The sequence below is a fragment of the Tinamus guttatus genome, unplaced genomic scaffold, assembly GCF_059628265.1.
Source record: "Tinamus guttatus ecotype Peru unplaced genomic scaffold, ASM5962826v1 Tinamus_guttatus_pri_ptg000327l, whole genome shotgun sequence".
In the NCBI taxonomy this organism is placed as follows: Eukaryota; Metazoa; Chordata; class Aves; order Tinamiformes; family Tinamidae; genus Tinamus; species Tinamus guttatus.
This window is the reverse complement of record NW_028288861.1, coordinates 6,224,964-6,248,809: the sequence shown is the minus strand read 5'-3', so window position 1 is coordinate 6,248,809 and position 23,846 is coordinate 6,224,964. Positions and strand designations below refer to the sequence as shown.

At 41.8% G+C, this 23,846-nt stretch overlaps 2 protein-coding genes across 2 annotated transcripts in view; one reads left to right on the top strand and one right to left on the bottom strand.

Moving 5' to 3' along the window:
- The window catches only part of PRORP (protein only RNase P catalytic subunit), a 35,156-nt gene extending 27,407 nt beyond the window's left edge, over positions 1-7,749 (bottom strand). Inside the window, exons 1-3 of the mRNA XM_088529246.1 lie at positions 6,614-7,749; positions 5,542-5,589; positions 3,911-4,043 (exon numbers count right to left, since the gene is read on the bottom strand). Coding sequence (XP_088385372.1) covers positions 3,911-4,043; positions 5,542-5,589; positions 6,614-7,608 — 1,176 coding nt within the window. The 5' untranslated portion in view covers positions 7,609-7,749. The remainder of the gene's footprint in view (positions 1-3,910; positions 4,044-5,541; positions 5,590-6,613) is intronic.
- An 869-nt stretch (positions 7,750-8,618) lies between these two features.
- Positions 8,619-21,948, top strand: PPP2R3C (protein phosphatase 2 regulatory subunit B''gamma). Its single transcript, XM_088529258.1, has 13 exons — positions 8,619-8,690; positions 9,611-9,738; positions 10,689-10,793; positions 11,332-11,444; positions 12,217-12,314; positions 13,362-13,432; positions 13,992-14,124; positions 15,192-15,247; positions 15,319-15,394; positions 16,018-16,154; positions 18,080-18,217; positions 21,114-21,173; positions 21,683-21,948. Exons 1-13 carry the CDS (start codon positions 8,642-8,644, stop codon positions 21,869-21,871), a joined length of 1,353 nt encoding a protein of 450 aa, XP_088385384.1. The 5' UTR covers positions 8,619-8,641; the 3' UTR covers positions 21,872-21,948.
- Positions 21,949-23,846: the final 1,898 nt, after the last annotated feature.

Genomic DNA, 23,846 nt, shown 5'->3' with positions numbered 1-23,846 from the left:
TGTTCCGTTTTCATATCTTTGGCCTTGTCTGCCTCTCCGAACAGCTAATGAACAGACAAAAAATAAATACTTTATCAAGTCATGACCTTATAAAATCCTGGGAAGATTTCTCCATTTCTCTCATTGATATATTCTAGCTAATGTAATGAAGATAAGAATGGAGAAAAAGCACACTACACCAGGAATGTTTTCATGTATTTTGCTAGAAAGATCTCCAACACATAGACAATCATCCCAGACCCCCTCAGATTATTTGACATTCTCTAATACTGAGGTAATTGAGGGAGAGAAATACATGCTGCATTTATAATATTTTCATCCAGATCTACTTCTTGCTGCTAAGGAAGTGATCTTCTATGCTCCTGCCAACCACCGCTCTACACTTCTGCTCATTTCCATTATCAGGAACCACTGGGGAAAGGGAAGATGCAACAGAAACCCTAGCAAAATTCAAACTGCCTTTTCTCTTGCCACCCATTTACTATTCAGCCTCCCGCCTCCTTTTCCTTCTTTTCACAAGTCCTCTCCCTTTGGCAGACAACATCATAAGAAGAGTCTACCATTCGCTCTGAGCTAAATATGAAGAACTCATGGCCTCCAGCTACAAAATGGAGAGCTGCATCTTCCAGGCAATCTCTGGGCAGGTAAAGGTGGCTCATCTTGGAAGCAACTCAAATGCAAGAAATTCAGAATTTGCAAGAACTTAGGCGCCTCCAGGTATGAATTCGGAAGCAGCTAGGTAGATGCAGGTACCAAGAAGCCATGCTGGAAGCTGGAATGGAAGATCTACCAGGTGGAATTAAGGTAGGTTGTGCCAGGACTACTTGCTTGAAGCACACAGGTTTCTGGAAGCAGTAAACTGCTCCACCGAGGAAGGGACTAGCAGACAGCACAGAGGGTTTAGGGGAAAACCATGGAGTTGGCAATCATGTGCGTGTGAAAGGGGAACCAAAGCATTACAGAAGAGAAGAAAAGGTACCAAACCAAAAGTTTAGAGCCAGGGCTATGTTATCGAGGGTCCACAGAGACAGCACACTCTCATTCAGCTGCAGAAATAACTCTGAGGTGAAAGGGTCACACTATCACTTCTCATTTTAATCTCTTTACTCTAGATGGGTCTGTAAAACCCCCTGGCACATTTAGCCCAGATCTAGTGTGAGGACTTTACATGCCCACAAAACCACCTTTTCCTGTCTTCAGACAGCACATACGCATCTCCCAAGCGCTTCCTCTCCCAAACCCAACAGCTCTTTCAGACTTATCAGGGCTACAAGGCTGCCACAAGGGGAATGAAATTAATACACGTGCATATGTACAAGAAACACATGGGAACAGCTAGGACATGAAAGTCACCACAGTGAATGATTTTACTGCTTCTCAGGTGATTATATCATCAGGGTCAACAGCAAACAGGAGCAGAGTTCAAAAAAAATCCAGTTGAAAATACCATATAGATATTGGTACAAAGGTGATGGTTTTGATAGAGTTGCTTTCTTCCTACAACAACCTGCAAAGCTGCAGCTCTCTCCATTAGATCACCATATCCCATGCTAATAGACTCTTTGGCAGGTGTCTATAAATAGGATCTAAATTGATCTCCATTTTTAATGCAATGGGTATTTCCACACAAATAATCAGTTTCATACTCCAGATAGGCCATCTTTTCAAAACACTGTATAGTATTGTTCACCAGCACTTTGATTTATGATCCCAAGTTTTCTTCAGGAATTTGTCTAATCACAAAAAACTTAACTGCAACTGCATTACAACAGACTGCTCCTGGAGAACTCCAGCCAAAGCAAGTCTTTGCTCATTTTCTACTCCGTGTTATCGCTTCTTGGAGAGAGAAAGAAAAAAAAAAAATTCAAAGCAATAACATTGTTGCAACAGTAACAAAAAAAAACATTGCTCAGAGCAGAAAAAAAAGGAAATCCTGTCACATATGCAATTTGAAACATTGTTGGAACAATACTGCTTAGAGATCAAAACAACTCAAACTGTTCTACCTACTAATCATTCTTTTGTAAGCACCACAGACACACAGAAGAAGCAGTAGTGGAAGATCCTAATTCTCAAGTGTTTTCTTCTTGAATTGCAGTAACTACAAGTGACACGATTGCTTGCGGAAAATGAAAAACCCCTTCTCCGATACGCTTGCCTAGGCCATAATTTCAGCCTCTTCACTAGCTTCCCCTCTGGAAAGCCCTGGCTGCAGGAGAAGTCACAGAGTCTGGTATACCTAGACTGTACAAAATTGGCAGGATATTCTCATCACCATATGTCTGCTTTCACAGCCCAAAAGCAAATGAAAAGCCCCAAATTTATTTTGAGAAACCTCTGAAATGGTTGCACTGTGCTTTTGGATACCACATTCATGCTTAAAATACACTCAGCTCAAGCAGCGTGGCCAGCAGCAAACCCGCCCTGCTGCAGCCCCACTCAGCCATCAGATGATCGGCTGCAGACACAGAACCGTACGAAGGCTAATTCGGAACTCAGAGCAGAGTCACAGAACGATTACTGTGCAGATTACCAAAATTTATGGACAAAGCTTAAAACAGTACGCTGATTCCAGTTCCTTAAGACTGCATTTCTTTGCTCAAACTAGTGATCAAACAGTAGGAGCATCATTTCCTCTATTGCTCAACCTGGATATGAAAGTCCTGTCTCTCAGAACTACCCTGTCTGAATGTCCCCCTAGCAAGTTTTTCCCCTGTCCACCTGGTATCACTAATCTAACCCATATACTTGACAAAACTGTTTTATTTTTCCAGTCAGCAATCACTAAAGGGAACATAAATGATGCTTCACAGATTAGATGGTTAACTGCATAAACCTGCATCAGTCACAATTTTTACAAGGGATTTTCAAGAACAGGTAGCATTACCTATATACAAAACATGATTTTACACAGTGTAGAATATGCACATTGTTTTCTAACATCAGTGCCCACTCAATACTTAATATTATTGCTGCATTTTAAATATCACTTCACTCACCTGCATAATTCACATTCAGATTAGCTTGAAGTCCTGAACTGAGAAGGAAGCCCATGGAAATTAGACAACAGGATTCCTGTTCTACAGATACCCTGACACTAGCTGTTTCAAGAACTGCCATGCATGCACGAGGTTCGTGTCTGCAGTAAGTCTCAAGAACTAAACCCGGTGTTTTGCTCCATATTTTCAGAACTAGCGCAGCAAAGTGACATCAATATTTGTACAGATAAGTTGCAAGCAGCCCGAGATGTGCTGTGGGCTCCATCTAGCGGAGCTCACCCGACTTCAGCTTTCCACGAGTAAGAAACAGCACTGCAGTTCAGCACAGTGTCCCAGAACGATGCCCTCTCATATCCTCACACTGAGTTTTGAAAAAGTTACATAGTCTTAATGCGTATTGCAATTAGAAATATGAAATACATCTTAAACATGTCTGTTTGGGAAAGCTAAGTGAACAAAATAATAATCGGTTCTTCATCGGTTCTGACCCACAGCTCCCCAGTGAAAACCTGACAGCCAGCTAAGTTTACACTCCAGACATGATACAGGACTTCAGAAACATCAGGACTTTTATCTTATGGCAAGCACAAACTGCTAAACAAACATTATAAATTTTTATTCTAGTTATCTACTTGCTTTAACTTTAAAGAATTTTTTCCAAGATCTATGTTACACTTTAACTAATTCCAAATCCATTAATGACTACTTGGAAGCATAACAATTCAGACAATATAAGAGAGTTCCAGATTGATAAAACAAGTATTAACAAAATTGAAAAAAAAAATGTAGATTACTTATTAAAATATCTAATGTAATTAATGTTTAAAGCATTTGTTTTCAAAGCACTTGGACACGGATTTTATCCTCCAAAAATCCTCAGGCCAATAAGCCTGAGAGCATTCAAGACTTACCTGTGGACTTGTCTTTCTAAAAGTATCACGTCCATGTATCACATCTGTTGTTATTCTTTCTTTGAGAACATGGTATTCCTCCTCGGTGAGGTTACTATCCTCCAACTGGCAATGGCAAACTGGGCACAGTCCACTGTAATAATGAAATAAGAAGATTAAAAAAAAGAATGCCCATACTTCTAACAAGATCAAATCTGTGGCTTCCCATTTAGTCCCCCAGATTAGCCTACTTTCAAGCATTTCCAAACCACCTTCTCTCTTTTTCAATGTGAAATACATTCTGACAAGACAAATATTCCAATTTGAACAGAGACATGTGAACATGCTTGCCCACTGTTACAGGCTACATTCATGAGAAAGTCTTTACTTAATCTAGTTAGCAATCAAAAGGAATAACTGCTAAAACTGCCAGAAGACAATCCAAGAAAGCCTAAGAATCAGACAGAAGTAAACACACCATAGAGGGACAATTCTGCTGTCACCTACAGGGTCACCAGTATCACAATTCCACATTCCTGAGCTTTCTGAGAACACCCTCTAAAGCATTACTTACTTCTGCAAGTCTCCTGGTCCGGAATTTCACAGGTTTTTTTTGCTCTAGAACAGTTTGAGATATTCCACATCTATACCTTCTTTGTGGCACTTGTCTTTCCACATCAGACTGCCCTTTATTTCTAAGCTAAAACTTTCTATTCAGTGACCTTAGGACCAAGTCTACCAGAAAGTCTTTCACAGAGCAGCCCACTATACTTATTAAACACTAAAGAAAACAGAAGAGGAAAGATGCATCCTCAGAACTGTGAAGCTGAGCTTGCATAGCAAGGCCAAGAAACAAAGCAAAAAAGCTGCAGAAGAGGAGAGGAAGAGCTGAAAACTGCATTATAGACATATTTCACCTCCTTGGGAGAGATGGGGAAGAAAACAATCAAAAACAAGTACCCCAGAAACCACAGGATTCAGAAGCAAAGTCTCCAAAAATCCAACTTGCTGTCACTTAAGCTTTCCTTAGATTTATGTTGCTGATATTTCACACTTTTTCTATCACTCTGTACTGTAACCTGTATTCACACAGTTGGGCATACTTTGAACTGAGGGAGAGATCATTCTTCTCTAACTCCATCTAGATGACTTATTTTCACAAGCGAAATCTCAAAACTCAAAAACAGGATTAAAGATTTAGGTCTTAAAAAAAAAAAAAAAAAAGGTTCTACCCCGTTTTTCTCCATAGAGATATCCTAGAAGTGCCCAGATAAAGCAATTCTAATTTTCTGAGCCACTGCAATCATAAATGTCAAATTCTCACAGCAAGCGATGTCTGGTGTATATTAATGCAGAGACTGCTACTGAAAAATATGCAGAGAGTGCATTAAATGCACTGCCGACAGTGCATCTACCGAATTCATGAAGTTATGTGTGAAATCTCAGCAATGGGTATTTATTGCTACACATGAACAATACAATCCAGTCACTTGGCCTACTGTGGCCACTGTAGGCTTAGCCTACACATTAATCTAAGCAACGACACCGGCTGTTCACATATCTGCAAAGCTACCATTAAATAAATATAAGCATTAGGGAACTTCATAGTTTCAAATATAGGAATTCATTTTTCAATAAAATGTTGCAGTTACCTGGGTTTAATGTTGGTCAGGTGCCCTCTCCAGCTCTCACCTGGAATACTAGTATTTACACAGAGAAAGATAAATAACAGTATTAGATTTTTATTAAATAATACCCAAATTACAGACAAAAAACACTCCTATATAGAGAGCAATATATAGCTCTTGGACACCATGCCTTCTGCCCCTACAGTCTCCTCCTCAAGAGCTCTTATTAGTTTGAGTTTCCTGAACATAACCCCCAAGCGGGTTCTTCTCTACTCTCTGGGAGAAGGGCAGCCCAACACAGATTCCTGCCGACTAAAACAATTCACTCTGACTGAAACCTGCTCCATCTGCTCCCTCGCAGACCCCAGGATGGGAAGCAGGTATGCAGGGCAGTACTTGCTGTTATGACAAGTGCACACATCTGTATTTTTTCATCAAAAATGGCTGTGCAACCTATGCTAACGAAGCCCAAACAAGAGTTGTGCGTATATGGAAGACTCCAGTGAACTACCCTTGGCATACACACACACACATATATATACATATATGTATATATATAACTGATAAACCAGAGAGGATCCAAAAGAGAACCAAGAAGAGTGTCTACACCAGGCTCTCAGCAAGTACTTTGTCCTTAGCAGAATTTACTGCCTCCCTCCTTCACGGAGGGAAACAGTCACTTCTTCATTCTTGTTGTTTGTTCGTTTGTTTTGGGGTTTTTTTTGAATGATCTGCTATTTCTCCATTGTTATTAACTTGAGGAAAAAAACGTTTGTCAATATACCTTACATATCAACCCCTGAATGAGAAGAGATAAAGTCTAGAGAGTTTGAGCAATCATGATCAAAACTTCCTATTTTCTGCATCAAGAATGGATATTTAAGAATGAAAAAAACTCTTACAAAGAGGTAAAAACAAACAAACAACAAAAAAGTTACACTTGGAGCTAAATGAAATACAGCTTTTTAATCACAGTTTGTTTCTCAGGGAGCAGCAGCATAAAAGGCAGCAGCTGGGCCATTTTATTAGTCTTAATCTGTGGAATAATTTGAGTCCTATCTCATCAACTTCAGTTTCCTTTTGAAATATTATTTACCTTTCAAACCATAGCTTTATACTTTGCATAAACATTCTGTGAGGGTATATTTGGTTGTCTCTCAAATATAAGAGGATACCAAACAGTTCTTTTTTTAACTCAGCATCTTTCGTACCCCTGCTAAAGTCAAAAAAGGCCTGCAGGACATCCAACGTGGGCACCAAGTCTTTAGCAAGCATATCATGGTAGAGCTCACACGCCAGGTTCATTTCTTGGTGCCTGCCGGCCACTTTGATACAGGATTCATAGCTTGTTCTTGAGGGAGTCATAACTTTTTTTACATCCTCCAAAAGAGTCAAGGCCATTCTCCATTTATCTGAATTACTGAGCCCTCTGATAAGAAGATTGTAGGCACTACTTTCTAATGTCTTGAATCTCATTTTCATTATATCATACACATCACAAATTTCCGACGTCTTCTGCTGTTGGACACACAATGCCAGATACTTGATCAGCAAATTATACCCAATGTCACCATCACTCTTTGCCACGTAAGTCAGCAAGGACTTGGCCACATCTACGTGGCTTTTGCATCTGATCATACTGTTAAGCATCACTTCTTCAAATATTTCAGGTGACTGAAAATTTTCCCTCAGTCTTTTCCACTCTTCGGCCTGCAAAGGTTCTTCTGGAGGCTGGACATCAGTGAACTTGTGCCTTAAAAGAGCTCGACTCACTACTCGTTTCTTTGAAGCTCCAGAAGAAAAGCAAAGTTTTCCTTCAGATGTTTTTTTACTCTCCTCATCCCATCCTGTTCCTCCTTCATGCTCAACTTCAGACCTTTTCTTAGCAGGAAAAACACCAGCTCCTTTGGAATTCCCTGGCAATGCAGTGCTGGCAGATGTCATAAAACTGAAACAGCTAAACTTTTGCATAATAGGGATGTTCAAAGAGACAGCAAACAAATGCTGACATCTTAAAACAGGCCAGATAATTCGACATTTTCCTAGCAAAGCGTGCATGCCCTTTTGACTAGTTTGAGAAAAGAATGCCATCAGAAGATCAAATTACCTCACTTTTAGCTTACTATATTTAAAGAGGTCATAAAATGGAAAGTGCAGTTTGCATGGGAAGACTTATTATAAAAGTCTAATGGCCATCAAGGCTCACACATTGCACATGTTCTTCAAAAAGCTTGTCCTGAGTCCTTTAATTTTGTTACATAAACAAAAAAGGATAAAATCATTTTTCACAAAGAGCCATCTCTTAAACTAGAAGCATATTCTTCCCGAGCAAGAATCACTTTCTGCCTAGAAAAGTTACTCGGCAGGTTTGCAGCAGATCACTTTTGGCAGCCGAACAAGCGTGCTGTACTGCAGCAGGCGACACGGATGCAGCCATCCAAGAAACACTGGTTTTATTCCCAGCCTTCATCCAAGTCGGTTTCCTAAAAATAAACAAAATAAAACCATCACCGCAAAGACCAGCGCTCAGCACGCAGCTCTGCTGGCGCGTCCACTCTGTCCCCGCTCCCCGCACGAGGAGCTACGCGGCGCGGCCGCCGACAACGCACAACCCCCCACACACACCAGCCGCCATGGGGCCCTCTGCCTATAGCTCCCGGCATGCAGCGCGCCCGCCCGCCCCGCGCGCTGCCTGCTGCGAAGCGCGGCGCCTTCCCCGGGCCCCGGCCCGCGCTCGAGGCAGGCAGCGCGGCCCCGCCGGGACTGCGCACCCACCTCGCGGGCAGGCGCGGGGCTCGCGCTCCGCCACTAGAGCATCCCGGAAGGCGGCACTGAGGGCAGGACAGCCATGCGGCACCCGCGGCACTAACGGCCTCCCGGAGCGGAGCCTCGAGCCAATCAGAGCTCGGCGGGCTGGGCGCGCTGCCGCACGTGACCCTGTGTGCCCAATCAGAGAAGGGCGCGGCACAGCCCCAGCAGCGCGCGGCCCCGCTCTCTCGGTTACGGGCGCGCCGCCTCGGCGGGTCACGTGGCTGTAGCGGCGCAGCGCGCGTGCGCGGAGGGGAGGGCCGCCCTCGCCCGCTACGGGGCGGCGCCGGTCACGCGGCCCCGGCGCGCGACGGGCATGGACTGGCAACGGAGCCTCCGCGGCCGCCTGGCCGCCCGCAGCGCCCGTGAGTGGCGGCGGGGCAAGGCGGGGGGCGGACGGGGAGGGGCGCGTGGAGCGCCGGGGCGCGGCAGGGGCGGGGCCGTGGCCGTGCTTCGCAGAGCCCCGCCCCTCCCTACCCGTCCCGCCGAGTAACGGCCACCCCCGCGTAACGTCTACCTCTGGGTAACGGTCACCCCACCCCGTAACGGCCGCTGCCGGGGTCGTCTATGAGTCCTGCCTGGGGCTTCTCAGCGGCCTGCGGTGCCGCTGACAGGGCGGGGGCTAGTCCCGACCGTTGCAAACCCCGCACTTGGGCTGCCGAGACAAACCGCCGACTTCCGTAGAGAAACACGCGGGAGCCTTTACTTCAGAGATTAGCATTAACAAGGCCGAGGACCCTAATAAACTTGTGTGGCCATGCAGAACTTGTGCTTGGCAAGGCTGGTTTATCTGTAGTGCTCACCTCTCTTAGGTCTGCTGACTTGCAGCTCTTGATTCTTAAATGAATATTCAGAGGGCTCTCCTGACCTTAAGAATGTGGTCACACACCTGCAAGGCCAAAAGGTGATATGCTCTGGGTTCTTGGAGTAAGCAGTCTCTTAAAAATAATCAAAAACTTTTAAAAAGAGTGTTCCTGCTTTGTAAGTCATAACCACCCCAACCACATAACCATGTGGTATCAAGAATGTGCAGTTACTGGAAGTGGTACTTTGTAGATCCTTGGTAGAACAGGTATATAATGTTTTCAGTGTGCATGTTTATTTAGGTTATAGGCATGTGCTTTATCTACTTGCACCTGGATTCCTCATAGTAAGTATGTTATTAAAAAGCATGATCATGTGAAACTCAGAGGCAATCTTTTTTTTTTTTTCCAAAGTTTTTTTGTTACATTGAAAAGATAGAATTTTGGAGTGCAGTATAAAAATTATTTTCTGTATTAATCAGCCAAAAAGAGTGAACAGGAGCTGAAAGATGAGGAAATGGAATTATTTACAAAATACTACATGGAGTGGAAAGGCGGAAGAAAAAGTGGCAGCACATCTTATATGAACATACCACGGTTTTACTATAGGGTAAGTGAGATATCCAGCTATACGTAAGCCAGAGACTATTCCACATCATAAAAGAAATTATTGCGCGTATTTAAAGGGGTATTTCAGCCCCAAAACCTTAAGCAGATCAAGATCTGAAAAATGTAGATTACTAAGCATACACTGTTGGTTGCTAAATCACAGTCTACAGTTGTGGATTTCAGGAGCTTCGAGTAATTAATTGCTATACATCCAACAAAAGGCCATGAAATAGCTTGCTAGCTTTTAATAAGGAATAGGCTTGGTTGTTGAGTAAGATTTTGGTATTGTTAGTACTTGTCAGCACATGCTGCTCAGCGACTCTGTAACCGTGCAGGATATTCCTTAGGAACCTGAGGTTCTGCCAATGAAATTCGCAAATGCCTTTGTTTCAGTTGCTGAGTTCACATACCACCATTCAAATGCTGGTCGTGCTGTATAGTTTCTTGTGTAAACATTAGCAGGACTTCTGTGCTGAGCATCCTGCCATCTTTCTTGTTTGTCAGATCTCATTAATCTCATCTATAGACAATCTCATCTTTGAGGTTCAGGTCTGCTACAGAACAGAAGCTGCTCCTCTGCCTCCTCACTAATAGCACATTAGTAAATGTCTTCTACATGAGAGCCCTCCCATCCTGTGGCTCTGGGAAAGAGCTTATTGCTTGAGCTACCTGGTATGTGGTAGCTCTTGGTCAGCTTCTCATGTCAAAGATGTCCTGCTTTAAATATCTATTTAAATATTAAAATAATCTGAGACAGCATGCAAGTGATATTTTACTATCTAAAAGACGCAGATAGCTCACAACATTCTGGGAGGTGTGTTGGTATTTTCTATGGAATGGAACAGCAGCTGAGGATATGAGTCAGGTCTGATTGATTGAAAGTACTTTCTAGCTCTGTATTTTCTGAATGCCACTGCTATACAGAAAAGTGAACTGCCACAATGTTTCTAGCTGCCAGCTGAAGATGAAGTCTTGCTTCAGAAATTACGAGAAGAATCTAGAGCAGTCTTTCTGCAAAGAAAAAGTAGAGAACTGCTGGATAATGAAGAGCTTCAGGTAAGAAAATATTTTCTGTGTGTTTTGAATGGTTTTTGATAAATTTCTTTGTCTGCAGGGATTTATCATCTTTTCTCCATCCACATAATCTTCTTGTGCATTTTGTAATATGCTTTGTATTTGTGGCTGGACAAGTTGGCTTGTTGTGAGGTCCTGGCTAAAGCCTAAGTGCTGTGTAGTCTTAAGCTGCTAACCTAAGTCTAAAATGTGGATACTGTAATGGGCACAAGATCTAAATCAATAGCATCTAATCTTCCAGTGTATTCCAGTGACTTCCTTAGTGGTCCAGAAGAAGAAATGGGTTCTGTTTCCGTATCATTGAGAGAAACTCAAAATATCATAGAGTTTGCTGCAGAACTAAGACAACAGCAAGTGGCTATAGAAATCCGAGTAATACATACATGTGTTTATAGCACCAGTTTGGAGCAGTTGAAAAATAGCTTGTCCTGCAGTAAAAACCTTGTGTTCTTATATAAACTGTATTAAGCACACTGGCGTCTAGAGATATCTTGCTAACCAAATATATATGCCTTTCAAGAATCTCTGGTTTCTGCTGGACAAACATCAGACTTCACCTATGATTGGAGAAGAAGCAATGATCAACTATGAAAACTTCTTGAAAGTTGGTGAAAAAGCTGGGCCTAAATGCAAGTAAGACTTTCCTGGCTTGTCTGAGCTGATTCTGGCTAAATCTAAGTGGTGCCATAGCTTTTGATTATTAAAGTAGATAGAGCAGTTTGATGACCACAGATAAGATGTTCATAAAGTTACTGGTGAACTTCTTGCTTTGCGTCCTTGCAAAGGTATATTGTCCTATATCCTTAGGGGAACTTCAGAGAGAGATGTCAGTAAAATGGAATGTCACAGCTTTTTGAAGAAAAACTCTGATGAGCATAGGCATTTTCATGATAATAGGTAGTCAGGAAACCCATTCTCCCTGACCTATTAACTTCAGATAGATGCAGTCCTACTTCTTCTGCATGCACCATATGATGAATAGTCCTTTACTCTCCTACTGGAAGCTGCTTTACATGAATTTTGGGCAAAAGCAGATTTTTTGACAGTAGTTTTGGTCCTGTTTATGCATTTATAATTGTGGAAGGTTGGAAGGTGCCAAATATTTGTACTAAAGTGGAATTAAATTGAAGAAAACATCTCAGCACTCCAGAGTCACTGAAGGCTATCTCCTATTCATGATCAGCACACTGAGTTTGCTATCATTTCTTGGTAGGATCTTAATTATACTTTCCAAAAATTCATATACCACTTGTTGATTGTAATGTTGCAAATTAACCTCTATGAAGACACTGAATGCATCCTATCTCATTAAAGCTGTATTTTAAACTGTAACTTTTGAATCCTATAATTGGATATGTCAGTGCAGTGTTACAGAAGCACAGAATTAGTTGTTTGTGTTTTACAGACAGTTCTTCACAGCAAAGATCTTTGCTAAATTACTGCACAATGATCCTTATGGGAGGATATCTATCATGCAGTTTTTCAATTACGTCATGCGAAAAGGTTAGTTGATGCTTCCTGCATGTAAAGAGTTGTTGAGTTGTTGAGTTGTTGTGATTGCTTGCTGATCTCTTCAACAGCAGTGAGATGTAGCCCTTAATTGCTAGTAATGTTTTCATGGAGGTTGGAGGGTTTGTTTATTTGTTTGCTTGTTTTTCGTTTTGTTTTCCTGATTATTGCAGGAAAACCAGACATCAACTTGATCTAGTTATCACATAAAATATTTTATAAATAAATATGTGTGTTTATATATATATGTGTGTATATATGTACTGTGTGAGTGTGCATATGTATATATACTCTGTGTATATACATGTATATATACATACATACATGTATATGTATGTATATTTATATATACATGTATATATATTTATATACACATGCACACCCATATAATTTCCTTTATTCTGGCAGTATTGCAGAGATCAAAACAGAGTAGAGTTGCTATGCCAGCGATGTGACCCTTAGCGCTGGGTTGAAAATGTCCAGTATGTAGAGCTTTATTTGCCAGATGTGGGTCTTTTTCTTTCTTTTTTTTTTTTTTCCAGAATGTTATTTGTATTTCATAGCTTTGCCTGTGTGCTGCCTGATTGCTGCATGTTGCTAGTACGAAAGTGGATACTTGTTCCGTTCCAGTTCTACTATTCTAACTTGGAAGTGAGGTCAGGACTCTTGAGTGCAGCTGCAGTGCCTCATGTGGTGTAGAAGGGCTGTGCACGCTGTGCTGAAGCAATCTGTGACAAGCAGCCTGACTCCCACATCATAGACTTGGCTCAAATGCAGTGAAAACTTGTTACTACACATCTGTCTAGTTTGATGTGGGAGAACTAATCCGTATGATTAAATGTACCACATAGAATGTGGCACTTACTCAGGATTTCTCATGACTTGTTGTTATGAGTTATTCAGAGGGTAAATTGTGTTTTTAAGATGTTTTGCTACTTATATTTGCTCTGTTTAAGTTTTATAAAAATCAAGAAATACAAGGATGTATTTAATATCTAGAATTGCTTTTATTTATCTATCTATTTATTTATTTATTTACAGTGTGGCTTCATCAGACGAGAATAGGTCTCAGTTTATATGATGTGGCAGGACAGGGCTACCTCAGAGAATCAGTAAGTAGTTAATCCTTGATGAATTTAATGTGTGTCTGTCTTTGGGTGATGAAATATCAGAAGGGCTCCACTTCCATTTTGACTTTGCACCATAAAAGCCAAATCATAATCTAGATTTGAGGAGAGCAAATTTGTTTGGATTAACAGCAATCTCTCTGTATTAGAGATTTGCTGGTGAGACTGCTGCTAGCCTTAGCAGTACACAGGTAAATCTCCTGAAAAGAAGTTTGTAAAAGATATATGAAGTCTTCATATGGTTAACATTTTAAACAGATTTAGTAGCATTGAGTAAAAGTCAGAAAAATCATGACCAGAGCAGGCCTTGAAGTAATAAACTATTTTCCTGTTCTAAGAGAAGTTAATATTGAACAATGAATAAGAAGACTTAATTTAAAGAATCTATTAAGGAATATTCAGCAGTAAGATAATCCATTTATGAGTTATGCATTGGTTTTATTAACATACAGTGCTTGAAAGTCAGAATAGACTCTAAAGAACAAATGCAGTTTAAACAATAGCTATGCTTAAAGTTTCTGTGCATGTGTTCTTAATTTTACAGGATTTGGAAAACTATATTTTGGAACTTATACCTACTTTGCCACAGCTGGATGGTTTAGAAAAGTCTTTTTACTCCTTCTATGTCTGCACAGCAGTTAGAAAATTCTTCTTCTTTCTAGATCCTCTCAGAACAGGTAGGTCCATATTTTCAAACAACTCTAAAAATGTTTACACTGAAGCTATTTGCACCTTCAAAGTGATACCTAATCTTCATAGGCTTCAGTTCAGCAGTTTTATATTTGAAGATTAATCTGCACTGCAGACCATGAGTCTCTATGTGGGTCTGATAATTTGTGCAGCTAATGAGTGTTAGTGAAATAGCCCTCAAGTGGGGTACTACAGAGTTATCTCACTGGAGTGAGCAAATTAAGATGGTGTCTCCTCATAATGCAGAAAAAAATGTGTGTTAACAACTCCTAACTCGGAACTGTTTAGCAGAACCTCAGCAGAGCTGTGCAAAAGGCTTACTATGATGTGCTTCTCGTGTGATTATATTTGTGTATGCCATATATGCTCATGACAAAAGGTTTTCAATTATGACAGCTAGTCCTGTTATTACAGATCTAACTCTCCTGGGCAATGGTGTGCTTTTTCCTATGCAGTTTAATCAAATTAATCACAAACTACAAGCCTTTTCAAGATCTAGCTGTGCTAACTGAACTTATCAGAGCTATGTGGGCAATAGAATCTGGCAGAGGTCATTGCAAACATGTAGAGAGGGTATGTGAGAAATTACACTGTCATTATTTTTCATGACAATTTGCACAGCAGGTATCTGCACAGCAGCAGAAGTTGATTCTGTCACTTTATCTTTGTTGGGTCTGTAGTTTCTGAAGATGTTTTAAAAAAATCACATCACCTAAGAGATATTATTAGTCTAAGGAGTTTTAAGCATTTATTTTATATTTCAAGTTGCAGTTGAATATTCATTTGTTTTCTGTCTAGTTTTTTTGACATGTAAAGTTTCATGATAACTCCTCTTCTACCAGTATCAGGCTTGTTTTGTTTCTGAGTCATTTAAAGGGTGTTTTTATTTTATCTTTCAAATGACAACCTTATCCTTGACATTACAAGTTGGTTAATAGAAAAGCACCTCTGCTCAGGGTACCACTTTGTTAAGAATAGCCTAAGTGAGAACAGCCAGGTGGTTGTATTGCTGCCTGAAGGATATAATGCACTTTTTTTTTTTTTCTTCCTATAGGGAAGATAAAGATACAGGATATTCTAGCTTGCAGCTTCCTAGATGATTTGTTGGAGGTGAGATCTTGCAACATATACTACTGTTTTTTGGTTTCCTCTTCCTGAGTTCTAACTTTTGTTTCACTTAGTTAAGGGATGAAGAACTGTCTAAAGAAAGTCAAGAAACAAACTGGTTTTCTGCTCCTTCTGCATTAAGAGTTTATGGTAGGTTCCTTTCTAGGTGATTTTTTTTCTACCTTATATGACCTAATCACATACTTAGCCGTACTTTTCCTGTTATTTAAATCCTGCTGATGCCTTGTGTTTTCAGTATCTTTAATTATGCCTTCAGTCCATCTTCCTGAGTGTCTTTTGTAGTCTTTGTTTTCCTTCCCTCTGTTTACTGTCACGCTATGTTCCTTGCATTCCTTTTTACCTTCTCTTTTGATTGCTCTGCTGGTGCTTTTGCATCACCTTTGGCTGTTTTTTTCAGCCCAGCTCTTTTTTAGCGCAAATCCCTGCGGAAGATGCTAGCTTTTCCTTTAAAGTCAACACTTAAGTCATCCATTCCTTTCTGCTTGTGCTCAGACAATATTTTTGAGCCTTTTTGCTTTTGGCACCTTGACATCTTTGAGTAAGGTTGTTAGCACCTCATTACAAGAACTCTTGTCTCTGCTGTATTCTGCGCTCATTTATGTTGTCTATGAATATTTTTATGGATCTAGAATATTTACACTTAATCTAAATCATAAAGTTAGTGCAGTTAAATGTGTGCTGAACATTTTCCTCCATTGAACAGTTCTTTGTGGTGTGGGGGTTTTGTTTTGGCCTCTTTATCCTCTCTTCAGGCCAGTACTTGAACCTTGATAAGGATCACAACGGCATGCTCAGCAAAGAGGAACTGTCCCGCTATGGAACAGGGACTCTCACCAACATATTCCTGGATCGTGTCTTCCAAGAGTGCTTAACTTACGATGGAGAAATGGTAATCATATTTATTTATTCTGTTCTCAATTTAAAAGCATATGCTTATTGCTCTGGAAAATGTCTCATAATCAGTATCTTTAAATAGTAGCTGAAAATTAATTTTCTGATGTCAGGATGATCACAATGTGGCTAAAAGACAGAAGTTGCTTTCTTTCAAAAGCAGAGGTGCTATAAAATAGATAATTGGGATGAAGTTTCTCTTCCATTTGTATATTTAATAATTCATACTGCATATTGATGAAATGTTCAGATATATCAATGCTTTCTAATGATATTTAATTATTTAGTCAAAGTCAAAGGTGAGTGGCACATCTTCAGATTAGGCCAACAGTTAACTAACCTGTGTATTTCACTGTGAAGACAGTGGTAATTTTACTGAAGGCTACTTAACAGCCATTTATGTATGGCTGTAAACAACAGGAAGTCTAATGTGAGATTAGAACTAAAATCTAAACTTGTACTCTTTCATTTGAAAGCTTTCCTAAGTCTATCACTGCTTCCAAAATCTGCATTCATGTGACTTGCCTCTAAAAGTGCTAACTGACAGATTCACTGCACAGTTCTTCTGTGTTGCTTGTGTTAGCAGTGTTTCATAGAATCACATAATTACTGAGTTTGGAAGGGGCCTCTGGAGATCATCTAATCCAGTTCTGCTTCTTAAAGCAGGAACAAAAAGAATAGGTTGCTCAGATGGCCTTGCCCACCTGTGTTTTAGCTATTCCCACCTTCTGGTCGACCTGTTTCAGTGTGCAGATGCCCTCACAGTAAAAACATATTTTCTGAAGTTTAAATAGGATTTACTTTATTTCAATCTGTTGCTTCTTGTTCCCTCGCTGGGCAAGAAGAATCTGGCTCTTCTTCTTGGCTACGCCCCTCTTGGTGTTTCTGCTCCAGAATGGCATCTTGCCTGAGATGCCTTTTCTGGAGGCTGCCCAGCGGGCGCAGCCCGGGGCGCTGCGGCCTCCCGTGTCGCAAGGCACCTTCCTGGCTCGTGTTCCGCTGCTTGGCCAGCACAGCACCCCCGTCCTTCTCTGCAGAATTCATAGAATCATAGAATCATAGAATGCTTAGGGTTGGAAGGGACCTCTAGAGATCATCTAGTCCAACCCCCCTGCACACACAGGGTCACCTAGAGCATGTGGCACAGGACTGCGTCCAAGCGGGTTTTGAAGATCTCCAGAGAAGGAGACTCCACAACCTCCCTGGGCAGCCTGTTGCTCTCCAGCTGGCAGCTCCGTGGGCTGTGCTCATGCCTGGGGTTATTCCAGGCACCCCAGGCCCTGCGCTCCCTTTGCTTGAACTTCATGAGCTTCCTCTCTGCCCGTTTCTCCGAACGGCAGCACAAAGATCTGGTGTTTTAGCTAGATAAGGTTGTTGGATATATAGGACCATAGGATTTCTGTTAATTGTCACAGGTGAGTATGTGATTGGCCAAATGAGCAACTGTGGTCTAAGGAGTAGGTACTTTAATTGCTCATATAGTTCACTCTTGGATAACAGTAAGCTTACTAATACTGTACATTTATAATTTGCTGTAATGAAAACTTTTATTAGCTTTCTTTCACTAGTTGGGTGTGCTAAGCACTTGAAGGATGTAATAAGCAAGCATTGTTTTCAAAAATATATATATATATATAGCCTGTTAAATTTGGATTTCTGCTTGGAATTCTACTTTGTCTCTAACATGGTAGTGGGAACAGAGGGGCATAATCCCTTCCCTGAACCTGCTAGCTATCCTCAGCAGTCCCTAGAAACAAACTTTTCTGTTGCCACCAGTGGCAGCAGCCATTTTCTGTTTCCTGTTGTCTTTTTCAGAAAAGGAACTGTTCCCCTACAATGAAATAGCTGCCAATTATAATGTTCCTGCTTGCAAAATCAATTTAGAAGGATGACTGTAATAAACATGATTGTGTCTACTTTTAGGACTATAAGACCTACCTGGACTTTGTGCTTGCATTAGAAAACAGAAAGGAGCCTGCAGCTCTACAGTATATTTTCAAACTGCTTGATATAGAGAACAAAGGATACCTGAATGTTTTTTCCCTTAATTACTTCTTTAGGGTAAGTCTCTTTATACAGGTAGGCCATTTTCTGTGGTTATGGTGTTACAGCCTGTGTGCTTCTGCATGCAGATCTGCAGGGAATCACTTTAAATTACTGATACATACTGGGAGGCTAGTGACTGCTTCTTAGAAGATTTAAAATATTAAAAAAAAACACACTCAAAAAAACACACTCAAAAACTTGGAAAGAATTCAAAAGGTATTTTCAACATTTTATTTGTGATTGAAATTAATTGGTTTGATTTCATTTAGGAAAAAAAATATTTCCTATTGATTAAAAAAAAAAGAAATTGTCCTGAAATTGTTTGACAATCACCTATTAAAATCTCTTACGATGGTTCTAATTGGTTATTGCCCATGTTTTTAGTTTCCACTGTGATGCTAAGATTCTATATAAGAAATGAAAATACTGAAGTGCAGTGATGACTTGTACAGCTCTGGGATGTTACATTCAGTGTGTTGGTGCACAAAAGCTTCCTGCATTTTTCTTACTCTATACTTTTATCCATTGCTTCCATAGATGTGTTCTGTCTTTATTGATTTATATTGAATTAATACCTGAAATGTCATGGGCCGGGGAGAACTTGAATGGGGAAATGTCATACCGTTTAAAAAATTACAATTTTGCGGGGAGGAAAAGAAGCTGGTTTAGGCTGAGTTGCAAGTAATGCACTTTTTTCTGTTCAAGGTCCTCCTTCAGTGGTATTTATTTAAATGCAGGGACAAGCACTTGTATTTTCTGTATGTAGGTCTTTGTGCTCTATCTTTAAGAACAAAGAGTCATTGTCTGTGGCCCCCACACTGTAGGCAGGAAAAATAAGTGTGTCTTTGGTTCAGCTCTGTGTAAAGTGTTCGCGCCTGCTCGAAGGCACAATCTAGTGTCCTCTTGATTTTTGTATTGCCACAGGTCTCCAGCATAAATTTTGCTGATAATAACTGCAGCTCTATCATTTTATAAAAATTGGATTTTTTTTTTTTAATCTGGAAGATCTTTTCTAGAATGGAAAGGGATATTTATAACCCTGCCTTTTCCTCCCCTTCCACTTCCCTCCCCTTAGCAGCTTGGAATAATGGACTGATCTAGATCGAAAGGGACCGTTTGGAGGTTCCTGCTTCCGCAATGTGCTCCAGGCAGGGCCAGTTTTGTGGATAGGTCACGTTGCTCAGGGCAGTGTCCTGAGTAACTGCAAAGAGGGAGAATGTGAAGCCTCCCGTGGCGACTTGTCCCGCTGTTTGCGCACCCTTGTGACGAGTTCCTCGCCGCTTCCCCTCTCCCGCAGCGGTTGTGTCCCTTTCCTCCTGCCCTCCCAGTCACACCTGTGCCATTCCCTGCCTTTCTCCTGACGGAACAACCGTCCTTCTCGGGCTCCCTTTGCAGGCCCTCAGCCTCTAAACAGCAGGAGAGCTCCCTGCTGGGCTCGCGCTCGGTGACAGTGACCGCTGTAGCCTGGGGAGCCGCGAGGCCGCCTCCGGAGGACGGCGCTCCATGCGGAGCAGAGGGCAGGCGTCCCTGCCCTCCCCGCCTGCGCCCGCACCAGCACCCTTGGGATCGCCCTCTTGCTGCCAGAGGGCAAGGTCCCTTCTGGCCGAGGTGCCTCTCATCGGGTGGCCCCTAGAGTGTCTGTTTGCAGGGAAGATTCTGCTTTGGCCTTTGAACTCTGTCATTAACGTAATGCAGTGGTAGGGTAGCTGTGTTGTGTGAACATTGTGGAACAGATTGGCTTCAGGATTTCAGTTACTTGTGTCTTAATGGAAAATTGTTGGGCCAGGACATGAGAGTAACAAGGTCCTAGAGAAATTAAGAAATTGTTTGTCTTGGCTTTTGGCTTTTGCATTCCCCTCACTTCCCCCGCTTTGCTTGCTTGGCAGGAGGATTGCTTGGCATTTCAATAAAGGGTTTTAATTTGCAGTTTTACACTTCACAAAAATAGAAATTTTAGTGTTTTTATAATACTTCAGTATCTTAATATGGAAGTCAGCTTAACAAAGTAGTCGTGCTTAAGTTGTCGTCTCATGGCCATTTTGTGTAGCTATTTCTAGCAATATCCTGGGTCTTCGCTTCTGCACAGACTCCTTGACTAGAGCACAACGTGGTGCTGCTCAAACTCGTGGAAGTGGAATGTGCTGCGTGAGCCTCTCCCAGCGTTGGACAAAAATTCCTGTTGACTCCTTGAATAACGGCTTTTATTGTAGCCTAAGTGTGGGTGGCTCTGCACCTACCAGGCCTGTGCTGGCAGAGCTGCCCTCACAAGGCTTGTATTAGCGAAGCAGATGTTTTGGTTCTTAGTTGTGTTCAGCATGCAGAGACTTTGCGATATTACTGCTTAAAGAGTGTCACACTGAAAGGGCAATAATAGCAAATAATACTTGTATTTCAGTCTAGGAGTGTCTGCTTCTGGCACAAGCAAGGAGCCCCCATAGACAAGTGCTCAGGGGTATGGATTGTTTCATGTTGTCTGATGAGCTAGGATGCAGGTTGCATTTTCCAAATAACTTAGTGTGGAAACAGCCACATTGCTTTGTCTGTTGATTGATTTTTTTTGTCTTCTATTTTTCCTCGTCTGTATTTAGTGTTTCCTGTCAAAACTAAACCTTCTGGTCTGAGCAGGTATCTTAAGCTTTGAATATTCAGCAAACCTTCATGTCCATATGTCTGCAAATCTCACATGCCAAATACCTAATAACTGGCCATAATGAAAGTTTCAGTCTCATCATATTGACTAAGAATGGGAAAGTGGGTCGCTGATTTGGGGAAAATTTCCCTCCTGCCTTGCAGAAGAGAAAAACTGGCTGCAAGCTGTGCGGTTCGTGCTTTGTTGCAGTTTAAGGTACAGCTTCACCTAGCGCCCGTGGAGTACTGCACTACCTGTATCTAACTCGTCCTTTGTTCCTAGGCTATTCAGGAACAAATGAAAATCCATGGACAAGAACCAGTTTCTTTTCAGGATGTTAAGGTTAGTTTTCCTGGATAGAGCTGTGAAGCGTCTGAATAAGCATTTCATAATTTATGTGCATAATATTGTAGTTTCTACATATATTTTAGACTTGCCCTTTTCATAAGTTGAAAATGGCTGTCTCTTTGGGAGTTGCTCAGTAAGAGAATTTTAGTAAAAAACTGTTCTGATAGTTTCCTTATTAATGGGCAAAGTATCTATACTGCCATGCCTTCCATTTAAACATATTTAGGCTGTCTGTACTGTAATTCAGGATTACTTGGGAGGGGAAGGCTGCTGACTCAAGTGTGTCACTAAAAATACCTTGGGACACTGCTCCTATCCTTAGCCAAGTCACTGTGCTCTGTGTCTAAAAAGATCGGGGACTTTCTTAATAGCACTTTGTAAATTGCTGTGGTTGGCTCTGTTTACCCAAAGAATATTCAGTTTACAGTATAAAATAGCCAGTCTTCATTAATGTGTGGGGCTTTTCTCTCCTCTTTTCTTTAATTTTGCCTTTGCTTTCATAGGATGAGATCTTTGACATGGTAAAGCCTAAGGATCCTTACAAGATCTCCCTTCAAGACTTAATCAATAGCAGCCAGGGAGACACTGTTACCAGCATTTTAATCGACCTGAATGGCTTCTGGACGTACGAGAACAGAGAGGTCCTTGTGGCGAGTGACACCGACAGCGCTGCCGACACGGATGATACGTGACTTTGAACGTGGTAGACTGCAGCCAGGGAGCCGTCCTCAACGTAATGCATTAACTAGGTGCTGGAAGTCAGAAACACTCGTCATCTCGACCAATGCCTCCAGCCTTGTTTCTGCCACCCAGCTCCCTCTAGCATACAACATGTAGGCCCTGGACGTACAGGGACTCCTGAACTGACCTCTGAAGCCAAAATAGCAAATCTTGTTTAAGAGGTGACAATGACCTGTTGTAGTTTTTGTTTGTTATTTAAATAAATATTTTTGGAATCCTTTCTTAAGTAGCAGGAGATGTTCTTAGATGGATGCCCTATTCCAGACTGTGTATTTATCCCAAGAGTGAGGATGCACTTCTGGGATATACCCAGCCCGGGCCCGTATCTGCTTGGTCCATGCCAAGCCTTCCATTAATTCCGTGTCACTTCTGATCTGATGGCTCTGCTGAAGGCTTTGCCTTTACAACCCAGTGCTTAATTGGAGGTGAGCAGTTTTAAGCCTTTTCCTTCTGTGTGTGTCCAGCTGTAAATGCCTGTAATAGACAGGATATGTAAATAACTATTGAGCTAATTTGGTAATTTTTTACTTAAGAAGATCCCTGCTGGAAGTAAAACAGCAGAGCTTTAGGTCTAGTTAAAATTGATCTTCAACACCTGCTTGAAGGCTTTTACCAACTTAACCTCCCATATAAGTATTTTATGTAATTTAACTTAATTACACAGCTGAACAACAGCAGTAGTTGAAGCAGTAAAACACCTTTTTCTACTCTTCTCAAACCTGTAAGTGTTTCAGCCCTCAGATAAAGCTGCAATAGTTGCAGGCCAGAAATGGTTACCATCCTGGGCTATTTGTCAGTGCCTACCTTGCTTTGGTTAGTGCTGAACATGTCAGGTGAGTTACCAAGCGCTGCGTGGAACCATGGGGGAAGTGTTTGACCTTGCATTTCAGTGCTTGGATGTGGGACTTGAAACGAAACAGCGAAGAGGAGGCACTTCTGAATGCAGACATGAAGCTAAAGACCACAGCAACTTAAAGGAAAAGCCACAGCCCATCTCCAGTTCAAAAATTATATTAAATATAAAATAACCAGTTAATAATGCATTTACAGAAAAATTTAAAGTAACCACTTTCATACAGTTTGCAAAAACTAAAAGGAGAATTAAGTTAAGGCACAGTGAGTAATAGAGCGTTTTGTACAAAGAAGTTAAAGCCCAGGGCAGTGAGAGCATTCCTTAATGCAACAGCGAGGGAAGGAAAAAAAACCACAATGGCCAGAAAAGCAAGACGTGTCCTTTGGCTGCCGGGGCTTCGCTCCTGCACTATCAGGGGCCTGTCACGTTTCACAGAGTGCCACAGCTCCCACCACGCTGGTTCCCTTTGCACGCGCCGGGAGCCGAACCAAGCTCGGCCTCGCACGGATTCAGCGGTGAGGAGTGACCCTTGCACAGCACCCGCTGCGTCACGGAAGGAAGGGAGCACCCGAAGAGCCCGCGGGGAACAGCCGAGCGGGAGCCGCTCCTGAGGAGGGCCTGGGCCCCGCGCGGGGGGGCGGCCGCGGGGCCCCGACTTGGGCACGGGGCTCTCGGAAGGGGCTGGCAGGGCCACAGCTGCCCTGGCCTGTGACAGTGCAACAGGCTGGTGGGGGCCCAGGGCCAGGGACACGCAACGATACCCAGGAGGAGATGTCACTGAAGCTTGGATTTTGCTTGGATTTTTATGCTTATTCTTAAGTCTCAGGATAAAAGTACTGATTCACATAGTAATTAGTTTTTTGCTTATTCATCTGCAAGCATTCTGCACAGAAAGGGAATGGGACAAGTTATTTACTTCCCTGCCTGGAACACTGAAAACTGATTATCTTAAAACTAAACCATTTCTCTTTTACAGGCTACAGCTAGGATAAAAGTTACTGCACTAAAATCCTTTTAATCAGTATTGGGGGCCATATAAGAGATCTGGAACTACCTGTATTCTGCTTCTCCAA

Bases quoted from the DNA above. Each gene is read 5' to 3' on its own strand.
- PPP2R3C (XM_088529258.1), top strand. From the start codon at position 8,642: ATGGACTGGCAACGGAGCCTCCGCGGCCGCCTGGCCGCCCGCAGCGCC. The intron at 8,691-9,610 runs GTGAGTGGCGGC...TGTATTAATCAG, and splicing joins CCTGGCCGCCCGCAGCGCCC to CCAAAAAGAGTGAACAGGAG. The intron at 21,174-21,682 runs GTTAGTTTTCCT...TTGCTTTCATAG, and splicing joins TTTCTTTTCAGGATGTTAAG to GATGAGATCTTTGACATGGT.